This window comes from Carassius gibelio, chromosome A23 (genome assembly GCF_023724105.1).
Source record: "Carassius gibelio isolate Cgi1373 ecotype wild population from Czech Republic chromosome A23, carGib1.2-hapl.c, whole genome shotgun sequence".
In the NCBI taxonomy this organism is placed as follows: domain Eukaryota; kingdom Metazoa; phylum Chordata; class Actinopteri; order Cypriniformes; family Cyprinidae; genus Carassius; species Carassius gibelio.
In genome coordinates, this window is record NC_068393.1 from 17,080,128 (window position 1) to 17,101,236 (window position 21,109).

At 38.5% G+C, this 21,109-nt stretch overlaps 1 protein-coding gene across 9 annotated transcripts in view; it reads right to left on the reverse strand.

The window, feature by feature from the left end:
- The window catches only part of LOC127944458 (zinc finger protein castor homolog 1), a 183,775-nt gene that overhangs the window by 47,554 nt on the left and 115,112 nt on the right, over positions 1-21,109 (reverse strand). For 2 of the 9 annotated variants that reach the window (XM_052540385.1, XM_052540378.1), the window contains exon 1: positions 891-1,049. The exons of the other annotated variants lie outside the window; for them this stretch is intronic. In XM_052540385.1, coding sequence (XP_052396345.1) covers positions 891-969 — 79 coding nt within the window. In that variant the 5' untranslated portion in view covers positions 970-1,049. Of the gene's footprint in view, positions 1-890; positions 1,050-21,109 lie in introns of those variants that run through there. 9 annotated transcript variants of the gene reach the window in all.

Sequence of the window (21,109 nt, forward strand, 5' to 3'; positions counted from 1 at the left end):
CACGCTCGATACCGGCAGTCACTCGCTTAGCTGGGCAAATAATACCACTTGTCATCTAACTGAGAATTTCTGAGCAGTCACTAGCTGAGGCTTTGCTAGTAATTAAGAACAGCAATCTGAGACAAAAAGTACACAGTGACTAATCCAAATCCAATGTGAACCAAAATTACAGGAGACTAAACGTCTGACTCATTTAAGAACATTTTACATTCTTCTATTTTAAGAACTTTGAGAGATATTTCATATCTGTGGAGAGCACGTGTGAGTCTAAAAAGCATTATTATAAATAATCTATTATATTATTATATGGATAAAATTACATTGATCTTAAGGATTCAGTTCTGCATAAATTAAGTCGCAAATTAAAATTCAATTAACTCCCAAAATATTTTGTGAAATTCTAAAACTCTGAAAAATGCATAAATATTATTTTAATAAAATTGTATAAAATAAAAATACATAAATGCTTTGTGAAGTTCTAAAAGCAAAAAAAAAAAGAAGCTACAGAATGACATGATTTTTGTTTTTAATAAAATCTAAATAAACTCATGAATAAATTAAGTAATTATTTAAGTAAACAATGTAGATAAATTAATTCATTGAAAAAATAGTTTTACTTTTTGTGAAATTAAACAAGCACATACAATGGCACCTAAAACTAAAAGTCACTCCTCAACTTTATATTTCCATGCAGTCATCACATCATAGTGAGGTATTTCTTTACTAAAACACACAGTGAAAGTAATGAATGCCTTTGTCATTCTACACCCTCACACCCACCCTGTCCACAGTGTGCTCAAGCCACCAGCATCTCTCTCTCTCTCGCTCTCTCTCTCTGTGTGTGTGTGTGTGTGTGTGTGAATGTGGGGGGCGCCTGGCGCAGGTCTTACCTGGCAGGAGACAGCCCTCCTCTCTCTGTCTCACCTCTCCCTGCTGCTTTGGAGGGATTCTCTCCACAAAGCAAGGCATTTTTCTCTTCTCTCCCTGTGCGCCTTTACAGCTGGGCTGCACTCGCCCTCTCTCACTCTACCCTTCTCCTCTCCCTCTCTTTCTCCCTCTCTCAATCGCTCTCTCTCGCAGCACATATGTCAGGGCTGTGCATGTTTACCCACTTTACCAGTAGGGGTCCTTCAACACCCTCTGCTCCCCACAGCCACTGTGGAAAAGCAGGCCCAGGAGAGTGAGATGGAAAAAAAAGGAGAGAAAATGGGCCACTTAAGCAGATCTCCCATGGTACTGAGGCTGAGTGAGACGGAGCGGAGGAAGTTAAACTGGTCAGTCACTGTAAGTCACAGTGTGCTCAGGTCGCTAAAGTGAGACCCACAGAGCGAGAGAGAGAGAGAGAGAAAGAGAGTGAGGGAGTGCATGCATCTGAAGGTAATAATGTGCCACATACTCTTCTCAGTCCACTGAAACTAAATACAACACACATACCTTTAAAGCGGAAATCTTGCGCTTTTTTAACTGAATCAAAATGTTACTTTTTGAAACTACAACCCTGCCTGATTAGCTCAACCAATAGCATGAGTTTGGGGCGGGGCTAACTGGTCAACTAACCCAATGGCAGTCTAGGGGAAAGGAGACATGTTGCAAAACAATCATTATTTTTGCAAGACTTTTTGTGACACTTGATTTCAGAAAAAAATTACACAAATAAAATAATAAAATAAATATTTATATGTATAAATTTTTTCAACTCTAAAAATAAAAATCTAAAAAGCAAGACAACAGAAAGGGGGGAAAAAATTTGAGTAATTGACACAAGTCTGCCAGATTTGACAGCTTTGGTCTATTCAGCAAGGAATTTCAAGTTTTGCTCCTACTTGTGGGGCACTTTTCACATTGCAGTATTAATGCCAGGGTTTTTTGCCCACCCGGACCCTCTGTCACGTCTAATGACAGCCCTCTCTCTCTCCCTGAGATGAGTCACTCAGACAGAAGAATTTGAGACTAAGCCTCAAATTAATATCACGGGCCGGACAGCCTCAAACTGCACATTATGGTAAGTGGAAGGTTTCAAGGGTGAGCTAAAAAACAATCATTCTTTAAATACGAGGTGTGTCGACGGAACAGGGGAAATAATGTGGAATGAGAGCAGGGACCTGCTACTGGACTCAAATGGGAGGATGAGCCGTGTGTGTGTGTGTTAGAGATACTTGTACCCTCCTCCATGCGAATGAGCATGTCGTGTGTTGTTACCTCTCAATTCATTCATGCAAAGATTGATTGATCAACACAGAAGCATTGACCTGCTGAATATGGAAACTTGTCTAATGTTGTTAAAGTTGACACAAAATCAAAACTGACCCATTTGCTTTCGCATATTACTTTGCATTATATTATTATATATTAAAAAATGTGTCTTTGTAATCTTTAATCAATTCCACTGAAATAACTTACCATTTCCACTGACATTACTTAGACTGCTATACTGAAATAGCATAATGTTAACCAATAGTTAAATGACTACAATGCTTAGGCAATGGTTTCTAAGTTTTACAACAAACCATGGTTCTCTATCTAACATAATAGGATATAAAAGTCCCAATTTGGCCTAATTTGCTTACAGCTGTGACCAAGATATAAAAAAAAAAAATGCTCATGTGTCTGGACATGTTATCCTGGACCAACCGCTAATAGCATTAGCACGAAAGCAAATTGACAGTGTTCAAGTGAAATTAAACACAGTTAAATAAATACTTCAAACAGAGACAGGTTTCACAAGCTTCTCTCACTTTTTGCAGAGCTATAATGATATGTTTTGGTTTGTAGCCTAATAAAAAAAATATGCTAACTTAAAATGTATACAACGAAACATGCTTAAAGTCACTATAAAATGACAATAAATGTAGCTGTGAACTTTATGAAAGAAAAAAGCTGTGCAAATGATTTTAGCAGGTGTAAGAAGGTTTGAGGGAATTTTGTGGTAAAATTATTGTAACACACAGCATCTCAGGTCCAATGCTTTATTACTTCCAAAAGCAAATAGGGGTAAGTATCTCAAGTATGGGACTGTATTTCATTCACAAGCTAATTATTTTAGTTATTTAGAACTAAATGTTACTCATTCGACAACCTCAGATCACGGCACTTGCTCTCTCTGACAGTGTCTGTTTTTCTTGTCTTTTTCTTTTTAACAGGCACTTCTGCTGTCATTGCTCTGGGACGTACGTGTTCCCTCTAAATGGCTTTTCTGACAACTGATCTGTAAATACAGCCAGATCTGCAAGTCTCTCCTTCTCTCTCTCTCTCTCTCTCTCTCTCTCTCTCTCTCTTTCTAGCATCAGCAACCTCAACCCTATAGCAACACACACTGCCCCCATCGCAGCCCCACGGCACACCCCCCCCCCCCCACCTCTTCCAAAAGCCCCGTGCCCTCCTCTCCATCTCCATTCCCTCAGCCACTATAAAAACACAAATATCCCATAACTCAGCTTGCCCTGCCACACTGCCTCCATCTTGCCCCGTACCAGGGGCCCCCTCAGGAAGGTCACCAACAAATGGCTTTCCAATTCACTGCCCCTGAAATAATTTTGTGTATTACAACCTGAATCTGCAGTTTCTGGCATTAAAGCTTTTCTAATTATTCTGCCGTCCTTGGGATAGACACAGATCCTTCACACATGGGGAAAACAAACGATGGACCTGCCTGTTCAGCCGCCACAAACATCCGCTCTCCGTCTTTTTTCCTCTCTCTCGCTCCTGCCCCCTCCTCTGCTCCCCTCTCGCCGCTATATAGCTACCCCCCAATCTGTTTTCAAAGCGTGTCTGTCCTTTATTAAATTGTTTTCTTTTCCACATTATCAGTTGCCATGGAGACCTCATCTCTCGGATTATTTGAATTTCATTATATCTATTGATTTGGGAGCATTTCATCTTTTTTATTGTTTTTCTGTCAATTTTCGAAACGAATAACCATCTAATTTGCGTCAGTGCTGATTACGTTCGTCCCTCAATAGAGGTCGGCAGCTGTGCCGGGGAAACAAATCAATGAAAAACATCATAAAATTCGAAAGTACAATCAACCAGGATATGGGTGACATTCCATGGTTGCTGAAACTAAGTCATCAAAAAATATATACTTTTTTTTTTGCGCCTCTGCGTGCGAGCGTGTGTTTGTGCGTGTGCGCGTGTGATATATATGCATCCGTGCAAGCATATGACTCAATATCAGGCGATGCTATGGTAAACTCAATCTACTCTTCCATGCCCCCCAGACCAAAACAAAAAAATGCTTACTTTGTGTTTAAATAATTTATGCAATTTTAGCATTTATGTATAAATTTTTTAATAAGCCGCTTGGAGCAAAGTGGCTATTAACAAAACACACAGCTGTCCAGTGGGCCGAGCACTCCAGATCAATTGCACTTTTTTATGACATGATAAAATGCTTTTAAAGCAATTTATACAAATATGGAAGAAAAAAAAACTGCACCCAGGCTTCATTTATTCATAAGCCAGGGTATTAAAAAAACGTTGCGCAAAAGCCAGCATGAGAAGATGGTCCCAGGCCTCACCGAATCGGACTAGCTGTCCTTTCTGCAAGGACATAAAGTTTCATTACCGATGCACGCAGTCAAAGGCAATTTAGAAAACACAATGTGCAAAAAAAAAAAACATCAGCATATTGGAGGTGTTCACGTATAACGGGGCGCCAGCACTTTGTTTCCCAATTTTATGTTCATTATTTATTTTTACCCAGGACGGTCTGCCATTGACACCCCACCCTAGAGGAAAGAACAAGGGAGGGAGGGATAAATGGATGGATGGATGGATGGATAGGTGGATAGACAGGGGCATGTCCAAGGTGAGAGAGATTGTTGGGAAATAATAAGAGGTCCTGACAGGAGTCCGCACCTCAGCGGTACACACATACACGTGGCAGACGGGTGTCACCGGGGAGGCAAACGCCAGTGTGTTTGCATGTGTGTGTGTAAGGAGGCACAGGCAGGTGTGTGGCACCAGACCAACACTATCCATCAGCCACTCTACAAACAGTCCCGGGTCTAATGCTGACATTCTAATCCGTTTTGTGACACCAGTTTTGTCACAAACACGTTTGCATTACATACATCGTGCACTGCACATATAACAGCTGTGCTATTATTTTTAACAAGAGTTTTGGGGTGACATAATTTCCTTTGTTTCATTTCCATCGATGCTGTTCAAACATTTTAGGCCAATTCTAAAGACATCATTCAAATTGGAGTTAGTCAATGTTTACAGAGATATTACAGGCTAACGTCTATATGCTAGCGTACTCCTATAAGTTGACAAATCAATCAAAATTTTTTATTAGTAATCACTAAATATATTTTTATTATAGACACTACCTTTCCAAAATTTGGGGTTGGCTAGATTTTTTTTCTATTTTTGAAAGTGTCTTGTACTCAAAGCTTCATGCTCAAAAATAAATGCATTTGTGAAGTATTATTACAATCTAAAACAATTTAATTCTGTTTTGTTATGCTTTAAAATATCATTTATTCCAGAATTTTCAGCATCCACTACTCCAGTCTTTAGTATTACATGTTACTTCAGAAATCAGTCCAAATGCGCTGATTTGGTGCTCAAGTGACATTTCTTTTTTTTATATCAATGCTGAAAACATTGAAACTGTGATAAATTTTTCTTAGGATTCTTTAATGATTTAAAATAGCAAAAGAACAACATTTATGTATTTACCTGAATCATCTTTACTGTCACTTTTGATGAATTTAATATGTCCTTATCGAATAAAAGTACACATAAAAAGATGCCAAACTTTTTAACTGTAGTTCAAACACATTAATATTTACAGTTACTGTTCAATTAAACCAGACCAGAAGAATTGATGACTCACCTAGCACCACAGATTTGTCCAATCAAATATCTCTAGAATGGGAATGCCCCGCCCCCTAATACCACCTGGCAATAGCAAGTAGCAAATAATGCTACATGACGGTAATGTAACAACAGACTTTAAACTATGTTTATAGAAAAAACAAAGGCCCTTGAATATGTCCTTTCCAAGCTTCATGTTTCAATAGAAAGAACAAACCTGCACTAATTAATCAGTATCAACAAGGTCTTTAAGAAACAGAAAATAAAGCACACTTTGCTGTAGAGCAAGCCCTCTGTACTTCAGCAGGTTTAGCGTCTATGTATGCGTGTATGTTGAAGAGACATATCTACCATTAGGCTGAGGAGCAGGCTAATCTCATTTCAAAGCTTCTCTTCTCTTCCTCATGTGCTGACAGTCCTGGCCGCCTGCACTCTTTATAAATGCTCTGCTAAGGGCTCCATGTTTGCATGTCAACATTTGACAAAGCATTACTTTTCGTACACAATATCCCGCGCCCGGGCCTCTGAAATGAGGTAGCTAACAAATTAGCTTTTTATGTTTATTTGCGCGTGGGTGTGTTTGAGGAGAGGACAGGCGGAGGGAGCAAGCTGTAGGGGAAAAGCGCGAAGGACATTTGCGTTAACGTGTCTGTTATTCTGAATGTGTTCTTTTTAAATCAGCTTAATAGCCTTACACAAAAAAGTTCACTCATGGTACCATGATAAAGTGTCGTAAGATGAAAATAACACTGTTCTTTGATATATATGTATATCAAGGTATTATAAAATCACCATATAGAAAAAAACATGATATTTTCATGATGCATGTAAATTTTCCCCACAAAAAACATGTTTAGTTACTTAGCACATTATGTTATAGTGAAACGGGCACAAAGAAGGTGCTAAAGTCACGACTCCCACTGTCTACTGGGCAAACACATTTCTCTAGCACAGGAGACTGGATAAATACTATTTTATGTATCACTATATGAATTCAGAGACAGTAATTACACCATTCTCTTTGGCTCCCACACAACAGCGGTGGATCTGAGCTGTGACGGCACAAAAGTGCAGTTCAGTATATTGTACAATCGTAGGTGAATAAGTCACTTGACAGCTCTAGTTCTTGACAAATGAACACCACAAAGTGTTCATTGATCCGGTTTTTAAATGTTACATTAATAAGCTGTAAACACTGTGTTAAAACCACTTGATGTTAAGGAAACGACAGGTACTGATTGCTCTTCCCATGTCGGCTGTGGGTAAGGACCGCAGTTTTGAAAGTGATTTCAATATTTGCCACCCCAGCGGCTCTCCTTTTCTCTCTTATCAATGTGGCAACAATAACACGCTTGTGTTTCAAACCAAACATTCCCACAGTGAATAATAGGCTGTGTCTGAGTCCAGCCACCAGCAGCAATTTGTTTACACTGGACTGATCATAAACTACAACTTCCTACTGAAAAGCGATTTCTGCTTGACTTGATGCTTACAACAGCATATATCAATACAGAGAGATATCTGGATGCACATCCACATTAGGCTTTTCTTTTTAACATGTGCGAATTGACCGTTGTTAATAATGATGAATAATATTTAGATATAATAACTTACATTTAAATATTTAAATAATTAGATTATATATTATTGTAATATGTGAATGTAAATAAGTAATGTACGATTTGGTTTTAAATATTTTTTGGGGAAATGTAGGACAATGATAATGATTTTTTAGCTGTTTGAAATCTGACTGCTCTCATTTTTCTTTTCAAATAAGGCATCATGTTTGTTTTTTAATGAGGTCACTATGACCAGAGTATTTGTTGGATATCCCTCTCTTTGTGCCCAGAGCCATCGTGTCAATCAATGCATCTTCTAATTAAAATGATCTGTTGCCTAAATGTGACGCACTTACACAAATAAGCACACAAACCAGGATAACAGTAATGCTCATGTTTTCCACACCTTTAGTCCAAAGGATTAAAAAAAAAAAGTAAAAAATTTAAGAATGAATATTGCAATTAAAAAAAGCTATTTCTAACTATTTCTAGCTATTTCTACATTTTAGAGCTAAACATAAAGAAGAATGTATGAAGAAAAATATGTATATACTAAAATGTTTCTTAGGATAGAAATTAAATTATAATATTATTTATCATATTCAAAAAAATTAAAATACATGCACACATACATACACTTATATTTATTAATAATAATTATATATATATATATATATATATATATATATATATATATATATATATATATATATATAAATATATATATATATATATATATATATATATATATATATATATACACACACACACACACACACACACACACACATATATTTTTTTTTTAAGAGATCACATTTAAAAAAAACAAGGAAACAATTTCTACACAATGGAACATTAACTTTACATAAACTAAACTAGAAAATTTTACAAAAATTTACTTTTTTATGTACAGAATGTGTCGGGGGTGGGGGTTTGGGGGGAAACATTGCATTAAAGCCCAGTGAAATTGAGATGGTCTAATGGAGGGATAGAGGCCTGGTCAAAGCTTGCCCAGACTAACAGAGCAATAAAGCATTGTGTCCATTCACAGAGGCATTAAAAAGCACAATTAAGAAGGAACCAGGTTAATAATTAAAATGCATAATTATTGACCCCTATTTTCAATTCCCCATTAAGTACATTAGATCAAGAAAACAGTGAGGACAGAAGGGAGGTGTCTCTAATGCACTCTTTCCTGCTTGAACTTCCTCTACATCCTAAAGTGCCAGTTCTTTATTGAGATTTGCACTAAATAAATAAATAAACAAATAAATTCTCTGAGACCATCATCAAGCATTAAAATCACCCCACCCCACTAGTGCCAATGCACACCCAAAGAGCCGGGCCAGACAGGAGAAATTTGAGGGTTAACTGTCCCTTAGGGGGCTATCAATGCACAGAGAAACCGTCACTGCTGGTGCCCCGTTTGACAACCAGGCCCTAACAGATTAACATGCAGTCAAGAGTGATATATTTCCTGCCAAGTATTCAAATCACTGCTGTATAATGATTTTGTGTGTGGGAAGACACAAGAGGGACACTCTTAATTAAGAAGAAATATTTGTTTTGGGGTTATGAATCAGGCTGATTCTGATTGGTCCACTTGCAGTGACACTGTTTAAATAGGTCAGTCAGATGATAAATTGTCATTTTGACACATTAAAACTGAAAGAGGGATCAGCCAAAGAGGTCGGAATAAAATGGCCTGGCTCAAATGGAGGCCACTGAAATTACCGGGAGACTTCTTCAAAATCCTGAATGCCAAGGACAGGTGGATTAAGGTATTAAAACAATCGCATTTCAGTCTTGAAATAGTCCTACACACGACTCAGCATCAAGCCTATCTGTTCAAGATCAGGAGCGAGCGAAAACACCATTGAAGCTAATGTGAGCACTGATTATGGCAAATGTTCCTGAAACAATCCCATCATGGGAAGAAAAAAAACTGTAAATGCACCCAGATGGTGAGCTGCTTCAGACTGACATTTTCAGATGCTACGCTAATATGCACAATTGAGAAAGCTACCAGAATTCAAAGGCATGTAACAACTGAGCATTTCAGTGTATTTTTTCCTCCTCTAATTAATAACAGAGAGCTGGCTGGAAGGGAGACAAGAAGACACGGGTTTCGCTAAAGTTCAGTTTTGAATCTATTTACAGTGCCGAATTAATAAGAACCTGAAGGTGATAATAGTGCCAACACATTCAAACATTTGGGTGAGGGATTTTAATTTAATCAAAGCTGTTTAGTACAAGTCTTTAGCGTAACATCTTTGGAAAGGGAAAAAATACTCCCAGCTATCCAAGTGCATGGAAACCTATAATTTCTTCACGTGTCGCTATATAAACTAATGTGGTGTTGATGGTCAAGCCTTGAAGTGTATGTCCTCATTTATGGCTGTTCCCTGCATATGAAGAAATGGTTGAAAGAAAAGACCCAAAAAATTCCATTAGTGAACTCACTGCCATCATGGGACCCTCTCCAACAGAGGCACCTTCTTCACAAGACCAAAAGTTATGTCTTACATATATGAACCTATACACTCCTCAAACCCTATTCAAACCCTTGGATGAAAAAGCTGATGATAAAACTCTATTTTACACTCTTTTAAGGGTAATTAGGATAATGCATTTCTTAAAATAAAATAAAATAAAATAATAAACTGAAGATGTTTGACATTAAAGAGAAAAATATAAACTGCACTGCTTGTAATGCTGATAATTAAGGTGAGCTGTGGTGAAATGTAAGCCTCTTAGAGGAACACGAACCATCTGGGACAACAATATTCCTGTGAATGTAAGTCCAATAAGCATCCACAGTCATACTGTACCCTTGGAATGGACAGAAAGTGACAGACAGCAAGAGAGAGAGAGAGAGAGAGAGAGAGGGAGAGAGAGGGAGAGAGAGAGAGAGAGAGAGAGAGAGAGAGAGAGAAACATGTGCCCTTCAGTCTCAGTTAAGGCACAGCTAACCAAGTCTGACAGCTGCCGGCTCCTTAACAATTGGGGTCAGTTAGAGGAAAAGTAGCTCAAGTTTTCATGGCTTTGCAGGAGATGTTCAGGAGCAACTGCCCACCGCAGCATCAAAGGGGATTACAGGCCGCAGCCATCTGCTGCCGGGACAGGCCATGGGCCTTTCATGTCCTTCTTGGAGAGAAAGGCAATTCTTCCATTACACAGTTTTGAGTCCCAACATAAAGGAGGAAGGGTCTAGCTGGGAGGGACATAACCAAATAGATCCAAATCAGTGAGAGAGAAAAGCCAAAAGTACACTACTAATAGCAGAAGGATTGTGTTGGCGTCCAGTTGTCTGAATACGCTCAAAAGGACAAACAACACTCATGCACTCGTGAGCACACACACACCAACACCATCATGCTATTACAGGCTATTACATCACCATTTACTTTTTGTTAGTGATACCGAGTAAAGCCACATAGTCTACCTTTGTCCTAGAAACATTAAAGATACCTCAAACTGTCTTAACTTTTTGAGGAAAATAAGAGTGAAAAATAAGTTTAGACTTGCGTATGTGTATGATCAGAATCTTATAGAGATTAGGGGGATGTAGCGACCAGTCAGCACACCCTAGCATGGTGGGTCTTACATGTTTTCTGTGCCCTGAATCTCATTTTCCCTCTCTTAGACATTTATTGACAAGCTGTTCCAACGTTTTTCTTTCAGCAGCTAATTTGTTTTGGATCCCGTTCCTGGCCTCCACCGTGACTGTTACTTCAATAGTCTGCCACATTTCAGCTCAGCACTTGACCCGCCGTCGTCGCTTATTTCCAGCGCTCTAATTGTCGTTTAATCACATATCAACCTGTCACTTAAAGAGCCCCTTTTTCAATTGCAGGAATTTGCATATTGTGTGAAACTAATTTCTATCAAAAAGCTCTGCTGGCGGTGAAAGTGGTCGCCTACCTAGGCTCTCTCTCTCTCTCTCTCTTTCCTCCAAAGCGCCTGATATTCTCCACTCTGAGCACAGGTTTGTTAACAGCCTCACACACATGGTGACAGGAGAGATAAGGAGCCGAGAGCTCATGACGGAAGCTGCCGGTGAAAGGATGATGTCATAATGGTGGGGTTTGGTGGGAAACCGCTGGGGTTAATATCACCCTCCACTCAACAGTAATAGCATACATAGGTAGCACTCATTCCGTTACAAGTGTAGACCACACGTCCACTCCCATGTTTGCCACTCGCACGGGGATTTAATGATCCTGGCCGGTCACAGTGACGGTCCTTCAGACATGGACAAGTTTAATTACGGAAAGGAGGGAAGCTCTTTGTTCTTCCTTTTATTATATTAATTGATAAAGGGGGCCGGAAAGGGGCTCTTGGGGGACAAGGATGAGGGAGTGTTTTTTAGAGGGGTTTAATCCCGTTAGAGGCACCGGTCCGTACCCCAGCCACACTGGGACCCTATGTAAGCTTGAGGGAACCGCTCTTACCTTGTGCTGCTATCATATGTGTGTGTGTGTGTATATATATAAAAATATGTTGCTCCACCAGACAATCTGAACATTCATAGAAGATGGGCTTAAATGAACTGAAACACTGTCAATATCCTAAAAGTGCACACTTCATGTAGTACACACTAAGTTGGTCTCAGCCGTGACGCGTTGGCCCACTGAAGGGTTCATCTCAACCTGACCAAGTTCCTTGTCATTTTTTTCAACAAGGACTCAAGATGTCTCAAAACTGTCAAAAGCATTTTCCACAATGCTGAAGAGAGGGACAAGAGGGAGAGGACCATGCACGCAGACATACGCACTGACACGGACACACTTGCGCATCTGCACTCGCGAGGCTGTCAGGTAAATTAGATCTGAGAGCTGACAATTTCTGACCATATTTCCTTGATTATTTCGAACAAATGCACACCAGCCGCTCTAAGGAGATTAAAGTGACATAAAAGTCTCAAGTGGGAGGAGGGAGGGCAGAAATCCAGGTCACCCCCATTCGTCCCCCTGCCTGACAGCAGCTATATCGCTATCCAATCCAATAAAAATCCCCCCTCCTTTTGCTTTAATTAATTTTACAGCTAGCTTGCTTAATTACTTTCAATCAAAATCCTCTTGCCATCACAAAATTAGAAATGGTTCAACTCCATTAGTCTAAATTCTTCATTTACATACACAAAGACTGTCAGCTCTTGCCAAGCAAACGGCCTCTCGCCTGATGAGTTTTTTTTCTTTCCCTTCATTCTATCTCTCTGTACCTGTCCTCTCTCTCTCTCTCTCTCTCTCTCTCTCTCACTGTCTTTCTCTAATCATAAACTTGTTCAATGTTAAAGGAGTGGTAGGGATGTCCAAAACTAACAGAAAAAAGTTAGTTTTGGACATCCCTGCCATTCCTTTAAAACTGATTAGATGGTGGATTGCCTGTATGACTAGACAACTAATCAGAAGTCCTATATAATAAGATTCATTTTAGCCTCACCTTATCTTTCTAAGGGGGCATTTAAATAAGATGAGAAGAGCTCGACAGAGAGCAATGGAAAAAGAATGGAGGTGGTCTTGAGAAGCACTTTTAAAAATAGAACTATATATGGAAAATTTTAATTATACCAATATTAAAATCAAATGAATACAAAAATAAGAAAAAAAAATAACGTTAGTCAACCTCACCTTTAAACTAGTAAGTTGTCCATTTTTAATTATTCTTAAAAAGTAACATCTTATATTCATCACGGTTCAAAATTGTTAAAATCAAAATTCTACTTCAAATAAAGGAAGTACTTCTTTTGAGTACAATATTGATCAAAGAATGCTGAAAAAAAAAATCACAATTTCTACAAAATATTAAGCAGCACAATAGTTTTCAACATTCATAATAGTATAAATAAATTGATATTTTTTATACTATATAATTGAAAATAATTGCAGCCTTGGTGCGTATAAAAGTTATGACATTAGCCTTGACATTAAAGTTATAACAGCTCTGTACAAAAAAAGTTCAGTAAATCAGTCATTTTGCAACTTTTCACTTCTTGTTCCCTACCCGACAAAAACTGAATATGCTCAAAAATCTTTAACCAAAACATGCTCTTTAAACAGGAACAAGAAATCTGCCTCAAACTGAAACAAACAGTCCTTGTATCAAACAATCATTGCAGCAAGTCACACTGTAAACAAATAAATAAACAACCCACTAAAAAGCTTTAAATGTAATTGTTGCAATTACATTTTCAAAAAAAAAAATCTAAGTGTCAACCTGAGGTTAAATAAAATTAATAAAAAATAAATGTATGCATTTAGCAAACGCTTTTATCCAAAGAGACTTACAGTACTCTCAGGATATACATTTTTACTTATCATGTGTTCCCTGGGAATCGAAACCCCAACCTTGCGCTTGACAGTACAATGTACTACCAATTGAGCTACAGGAACTCTACAGGTTATGAGTTCATTGCCTTTTTTTTTTGGAATGTAATTATGAGTGCACAGTTTTCACTGAAAAATCTGAAAATTGAAGAGATAAATGTAAGGAAACTTTGTTATGACATAATTTTCAAATAGCTAGGTGGCAGATTAAGGCAGTGCAGGAGGACGGAGGGCACTTATGTACCCAACCTGGGTCTCTTGCCCTTTAGGATGCGGCCACACAAGCAGCCATCATCTACTGTAGTTTCAATGTGATATTCAAAGGCCATACAATAATTTCCACTGGTGACTCGCTCTCTCTCTATCACACTCAGTGCCCAAGGCCTGCACATCAACAGGAATTAAGGACATGCAGACACTGTTAGTGTGCTGGCCATGGAATCTACCCCCAGCTCTGCTCAAATAACTAGGGCCGTGTAATAATGACAAAATCAAAGCAGTCCCTCGTGGTGCTATGGACATCCCCAAGCATCATCACTCAGCCCTGATATCCCCACACACACACACAGACACACAAAGTGCTGACTCTCACATGGCATGTTGTTTTGTTTCCCTCACTTTCCTTGACCACACGGACACAAAGCCGCAAACACTCACTAACTGGGATGAGCTTTGATCTGTTGTCTGCACGCTAAACATATTTTCTTTCAACTGCTTGCCTCTTATGCTGTATTCGCTGGTGATAATGCTGACAGAAGGTGACTTTGGAAAAAAACTATTTGCAGGGTTTCATTTCAGAAGGTTTGTGGCACTTATAAAATCAGGCCAAGGGGCTGCAACCGTCTCCTGTTTGGATGTCCTGACTGGGACATAAAACCCAAGCCTGACTACTTTGCCCAGTCCAACCAATTCCACATACGCTACACTGCAAAAGTAAAATGGAAACTTTTTAAACTTTCATTTGCAATATCAGGGGACAGTGATGAAGGAAGACCCCGAAGGAGTGGGTTTCTGTTGGCTAGCTGGTGTTGAGCAGCAGTTCTGCATCATTCAGAGCGCCAGCAGTGCTTCTCTACCAGCCCTGCTCACTTGGGCTTGTCTAATTCTGTCACATCGCTCCACGCGGTGCCTCTTTAAATGGCTACGCTGCATCTCCACTGCTTCCGCTTTCCTGCGCTCCTCTTTAACGAGGGGTTGTTCGTACCTGAGGAACAGCAAGTGGGAGCAGTGCCCTGATCACAGACCACCAGTCCACCTGTCTGTCTCAATAACATGTCTGCCTGTCACTGGCTTTCCTCTCCGCTCATGCAAATCTACACCAAGCTGCAGGCCTTTTAAAAAAAAAAAAAGACAAATATTATATAGAGAGAGTTTTAAAGAGTAGTATATATATAGATACAGAATTTACATCTAAATGTAAATAAAATATAAAATTTTTATATATTATAAATATAAAATAATTTTTAAGAAGTGAAAAAATTTAATGCAAAGTTGCTTTGAAAAAAAAACACCAAAATGCATAAATATATAATTATGATACATACAGATATAAACGTAAAAAAATAAAGACCTTTTTTTCCAAAAAATACAAAATAAATAAAAATGTACGATGAAAAACAAAACAGATAAGGCAGCGGAACAAATTTCTATTGTATTATTTTAAGATTGTGGAACATAGCGTGTTGAGAAATAATTGCAATTCCAAAGAAAGATTATAAAATATGATTACATTCAAATCATGCAGTGACACCACACGCTGCAAAATAACAGCACAAAGGCACATTCATTACGCACACAAAACAGCATAAAGACAGAAACACAAACAGTCAATTGGAGAACTGTCCCCTCATTGTTCATCTGACTGCACATACATAGAAAAACAGTGTTTTCCCTTTATCCAATTATTTAATGAGAAAGGGAATTTGCCCCAATTCCCTCATTTTACAATGTATGACATGCTATACTACACAAAACAAACACAAAAGAAACAAAAAAAAGGTTTAAACCCCAGGCTATAATTTTAAATTTCCCAGACACTCATTGTTTAGGAGAGTTTCGGATCATTTTAGCCATGATTTAATGTAGCTTGTTAAAGAGTGATGATGTCAGCACTATAGCGGAGCCTCTAAATCCACCACATTCACCCAAAATGCCTCGATGAGATAATCACGGGTGACGTCTGCGAAAACACTTATTATATTCGGCCATCGCCTGGCTGAAGCTGCTAAAACTCATCAGCGTTATTCCATATATCTCTCTGGGAACGATCTGAACTTTCTTTTTTAAAGGGACAGGGCTTTTTCTATAAAGAAAAAGGCTGCTTTATTTCTTACTGAAGGGATTTGTCTGATTTCCCGTGAACAACCACACAACTCCAACATATTTTCCTTTTATAAAATATATTTACTGTTTGTCTGAAAGTTAATGCAGGAATGGCAAAGTTTAGGCACTTGTCCCTGTTCTTGTGCACATGGGCTTTACCAAAGTCCCATAAAAAGCTTGGAGCTGACAACTCAACACTAGAGATAAGAAAAGGATCAACCTGAGCCTTTCTCATTGCTTAATTTATTTTAAATCCCAGCTCTATTTACCCAGTGCAGGCCAGCAGTCATTGTCCATCTAAACCTAGAGAAAGTAATCGATTCTTCAGTGTGGCACCTTTATGAAACTAGTCAGGTATTTATATGGATATGTTGATAATCTCACTACTTTCAGGGGCTACGGCCTGAGTTGTGAGTCTGCTGGGTCGAGGGCAGTGGCTCCCTGTAGTGTAAGTTAATAATGAGCTCTTCGGCAGTATGTGATGTGGAGGTCCTAATCCTCCACCTGGACCCTGTTTATCATCGGCAAGAGCCGCACAGTCAAGGGAGGGGGAGTGCGAGGCACTCGGACCACTCACGTCAGACAGGATATCTTCTCCGATGCGCCAGCACTTTAACCCGGCCTGTTATTAAAACTCTAATCTGTTAAACATGTCAATGTTAGCACTTTTAGCGTGATTAATAAAACGAGACTCCAGAGAGCTACGCAGGCCTTTCTGTTGCCTTGAGTTGTTTTGTTTCATGCGTTTCTTTAGTTTGATTTAAAAAAAATAATAATTATAATTCTCCAAACATATTATTCTGGTATCCACCTCAGGTCAATCGGATCTGAAACTGAAAATGTATTACTCTGAAAGATAAATATTCAATGCCAAGACACATATCTTCATGGAGCAAACTCGAAAAAAGGTGTCCAAGATGCTAGTATCAAATTTGCCTCATACAATCTGAAACAGTGTATGTACTTGCAGAGAAAATAGGGTGATGCACAGCAACGTTACTGAGGCGGAGGGGGAGACTTAAAGGATGTGATTTATCTGAGCTTGATTGCGTGTTAATCGAGGTTACGTGTATTAAGTGGAATCTAATTGGAACAGACACTGGCAGCCTGACAGATCGACATGATGCAGATGGATTGAGAGAGAGAGAGAGAGAGAGAGTTGGAGAGTGAGTCAGAGAAAGAGTGAAAGCGAGAGAGGGACAGCGCTGAAGCAAATCTGAATCTACTAAGAGGTTCTTCCCCGAAAAGAAACTTAAAGTATGAATTTGTACTTAACCTACTGCAGTCACTCTTAAAGAGTCAAAAACTTCAATAATGTGAACGTAATACGAAATTAAAACATACTGTAATGCAATTATTGTAAATGAATAATCTTTGTAGGTTATTCAAAAGAAATCAAGTCAAAATGTAACTTGCAAACCACTTCTTTGCATGATGACATCACTAAGGCCATTAAAGGTACCATCCAATCACTCTTTGATGGACAAAATCCCCCCCCCCCAAAAAAAAATTCTCATAAAAATGTCCTATTTACATTTAAAAATGTATCACATTACGAAGTCAAATGGCTGTTTACATGGATTTCTAAGGGGATAGTTTACCCGAAAATGAAAAAAGGTTTCCAGTGTTGTTTGAAATTCATTAAATGAGCAAAAATTTTCTTCAAAAATAAAGAAGTTGAATGTTTCACAGAAGAAAGTGTCACACATGTTTAAAATTACAGAAGATACAACTCCACAACTTCTTTTTTGGCTTTAGCACTCCACGGCCTAAGTCGGCACAAACATTCTCTTATACTTTATTGGAAACAGAGGGGGGGTCTTCCCCTTAAAAAAAAAAAGGCCCAGCTGCTCCAGTACATCTCAGCACTGGGAGTCAACTGCCCAATTTTGCACTCAGCTCACCAGCTTTTTCTATCCTAGAAGACAACTGGTTTGAAGGCCCTTGCTTTAAATCCGAAGCATTCACCCCATGACTATGGCTGAGTGCCCTTTGCAACATTAGTCAGAAAAAAGGCACAAGAGCCACACCTGTTGTGCCAAGCAACTGCTCTCTGAAAGTCTACACAAACACGTAACAAATTATACCAACAGAAAAGGAGGGGGTGAAAAATATCTGTAGCCATTCCAAATGCTGAACGGGAGGAGGTGACTTTAAGGTTTCTCTCTCTCAAATGAACGCGTGGACACAAGCCTGTTAACAGACATCGATTGCATCAGGTCTTGGACTCAGAAATGCCATTTGTAGTCATCTTTTATCACAGCTGTGTTCAATAACAGGCCTGCGTTATTAACAGCAGAACATAACCGTTGTGGATGACTGTGTCCATTCGAGTTCATTTTGCATTCGTTCTTGCATGATAATTACACGACTGATGATGTGAATGATATCATTTTGTGCTGTAATTTCAGATTATTTCACATTCAGTCAACCCAAAAAATAAAAAAAAAACCCACCTTTTTTAAATATCCAAATAAGATTATTGGACTACGTTTTACAAGAAAATCGTACTTTAGTCTTTCCACTCTCAAAACTCCACACATACTTCAGTGTGTTACTTGTCGTTTCATTGTTAAAATGTGCTTGCAATTTCAGAGTGAAAGCTAATCCTATACCATTTTTTTTTTTTTTTTTTTTTTTGTGATTTGGTCAAAAATAGGTTAATGAAATGTTTAACATTTTACCCAAATTTATTTGAAGATGTATTTTACATTTTAGAATTTCTTTCCTTCTCTAGGACATGAACCCATGATGTTGGTGTTGCAAAAACAGATAGATGTACAGCATTGTTTTGTGAAGACTAGAGAGAATAAACCCTCAGCCATCCGCATCAAACACTCAAATCACTCTCGACACAGTCCCGTCACAGTGCCGAGACAAGGGACTGAGCTACTCCTCTCCTCCTCTGATTTGATGCATGCTGACTGTTACACTAATGGCATTAATTAGGACAAAATTACTATTTTGAAACACTGACTTTTCATCTTCCTGATCTGTCTGGCCATGTCCCCGCCCCCACCCCTCCATTACGGGACCTGCGGACGGGTAGCCTTCCCATTGCTCGGTATGCCATGCAAATTGATTGCAATATTTTGAGAGGCCAAGAAGAATATGATCATTGAAATTTGACCCTCAGCTATTTTTAAGTGTTTGATTGAGATAGCAACTCATCCAGTTCAGCCCAGATTGGCCAGATAAGATTTCTCTTACTCTGGATTTTCTTCTTAAGCATGGCAGAGGCACACCATGCACTCGGCTTGCAAAATTAAGTGCTGCAGCAGAAATATGGAGAAATTTAGAACACAAATATCTATATTGCATGCTATGCTAGGCTTTGGGCTCTAACATTGAGAGAAATGACACAGTATGATCAAGGACATGAATTGCTCATTGATTTTTTGCGCCAGCTTAACTATCCATTCCAATTGATTTTAACCCGGCTGGGTTATGCGAGCTATGACACTTTTAATGCATCTTCAATATGGCAGATCACTACTGACAGAGAACAAATTTCGAAGCACGCAGGAGGGAGAAAAAAAAATGTTGATATGTAAAACAAGAGTTGTTTTCTCTCTATCTTTTTTCTCTCTTAAGCCCTCTTACGCCTAGTTCCTGGTTGGGAAATATGCATCATAAAAAGTGTACTTCAGTCTCTAATTATTGGGATATGTAAGTATTTTCACCTGAGAAAACCTTTGCAGGTTACAAAATAGAGGCAAAGTTATATAAGTCTGCCAAAATGTTAATTATAGCACAAAGCTCCTCTTTGTGAGCCAGTGAGAAATTGCAGAACATTCTAGGTGCACAGGAACCAAATAAAACCTTTACTGCCTCAACATGCACACAACATACAGTATGCATTTCAGGCTGAGAATATACAGAGCCTGCTTACCAGAAGTGAATCAAGTTTCCACCAAACCTGTACAGGAATTGGGGCCAAAAATGCTAAATATTCTACATGAAAACAGCATTTTTATATTGTTCTAATTTACTATGAACCCACTTTTTAAAAAATCAGTCTACTGTTCTTATAAATAATAAATAAAATTAATTAAATTTTGTGGATCATTCTTAATGTATCTCTTCTCTACCAGTGGTATTATATAATTTGCATTAATTATGAATTAAGCCTGGGTTTAGTGAAATAAGAGATAATGTGAGACGTGATCCAATGGGCTAAATGTCATCTGTCACAGAGAAACACGTTAAAATAGAGGCTCGCTTTCCTGTGTGGGCTCAGCTTTCACCCTGGGGAGGGGAAATTTCTTTTACTTCTGCAAAACACCGCTTTCAAATATCACAAAGTCTCTTACGGTGCACTCATTTCACCCCTATTGGTTCAAGTACCTATTAAGTTCGAAAGACAATTTGTTCTGAAACCTTACATTTCAGAACGAACATCTTCCCTTTTCTCATCCCACCTGAGACATACCTTTTTATTTCCGCATACTATGCCAGTGGCCTAATGAGACAGGCTAAATGCAGATTTCAGTGCAAATGGGACACGGCTAGTGTCTTTCCAGCACGGTGAGTGGAAGTAGCCACCAGCGCTGCGTCTATGAGAGTGTCAGATTGTTTGAGTTAGGATGAAAGACAGGCTCCCTGTTAAAGCTGCAAGAGCTTTCAGCCATGCACTTGTTTCTCTCTGCCTCATTCATGCTCTGGCCTTTGAGAGCAACCTGCACACTGATTCATTTCACCAGGATGAGAGGCTGTATATGGGGAACATGATTTAATTGTTCTGTATATGATGTCAGTGAAAACAGAAGTTAGATAAAACGGACAAAACATCCATTTGGAAACATCTGGGGACATCCTCAACTGAAAATAAATAAATAAATAAATAAATAAATTCCATGCATGCATGTAAATAATAATGTAAACAATGTAATATAAAATGATTAACTAATAATTTAATTATTAATTTATATAAATAAACATTTTAATAAGCATATAGTGCGTACTAAGCTATACGCTATTTACATTACAATCTTTAGTAATTATAGGGTATAGAAGTCCATAGAAGTAAATGAGTGAGCACAACAAATTCTTCAAAAATTTGCAGTGCTTGAAATA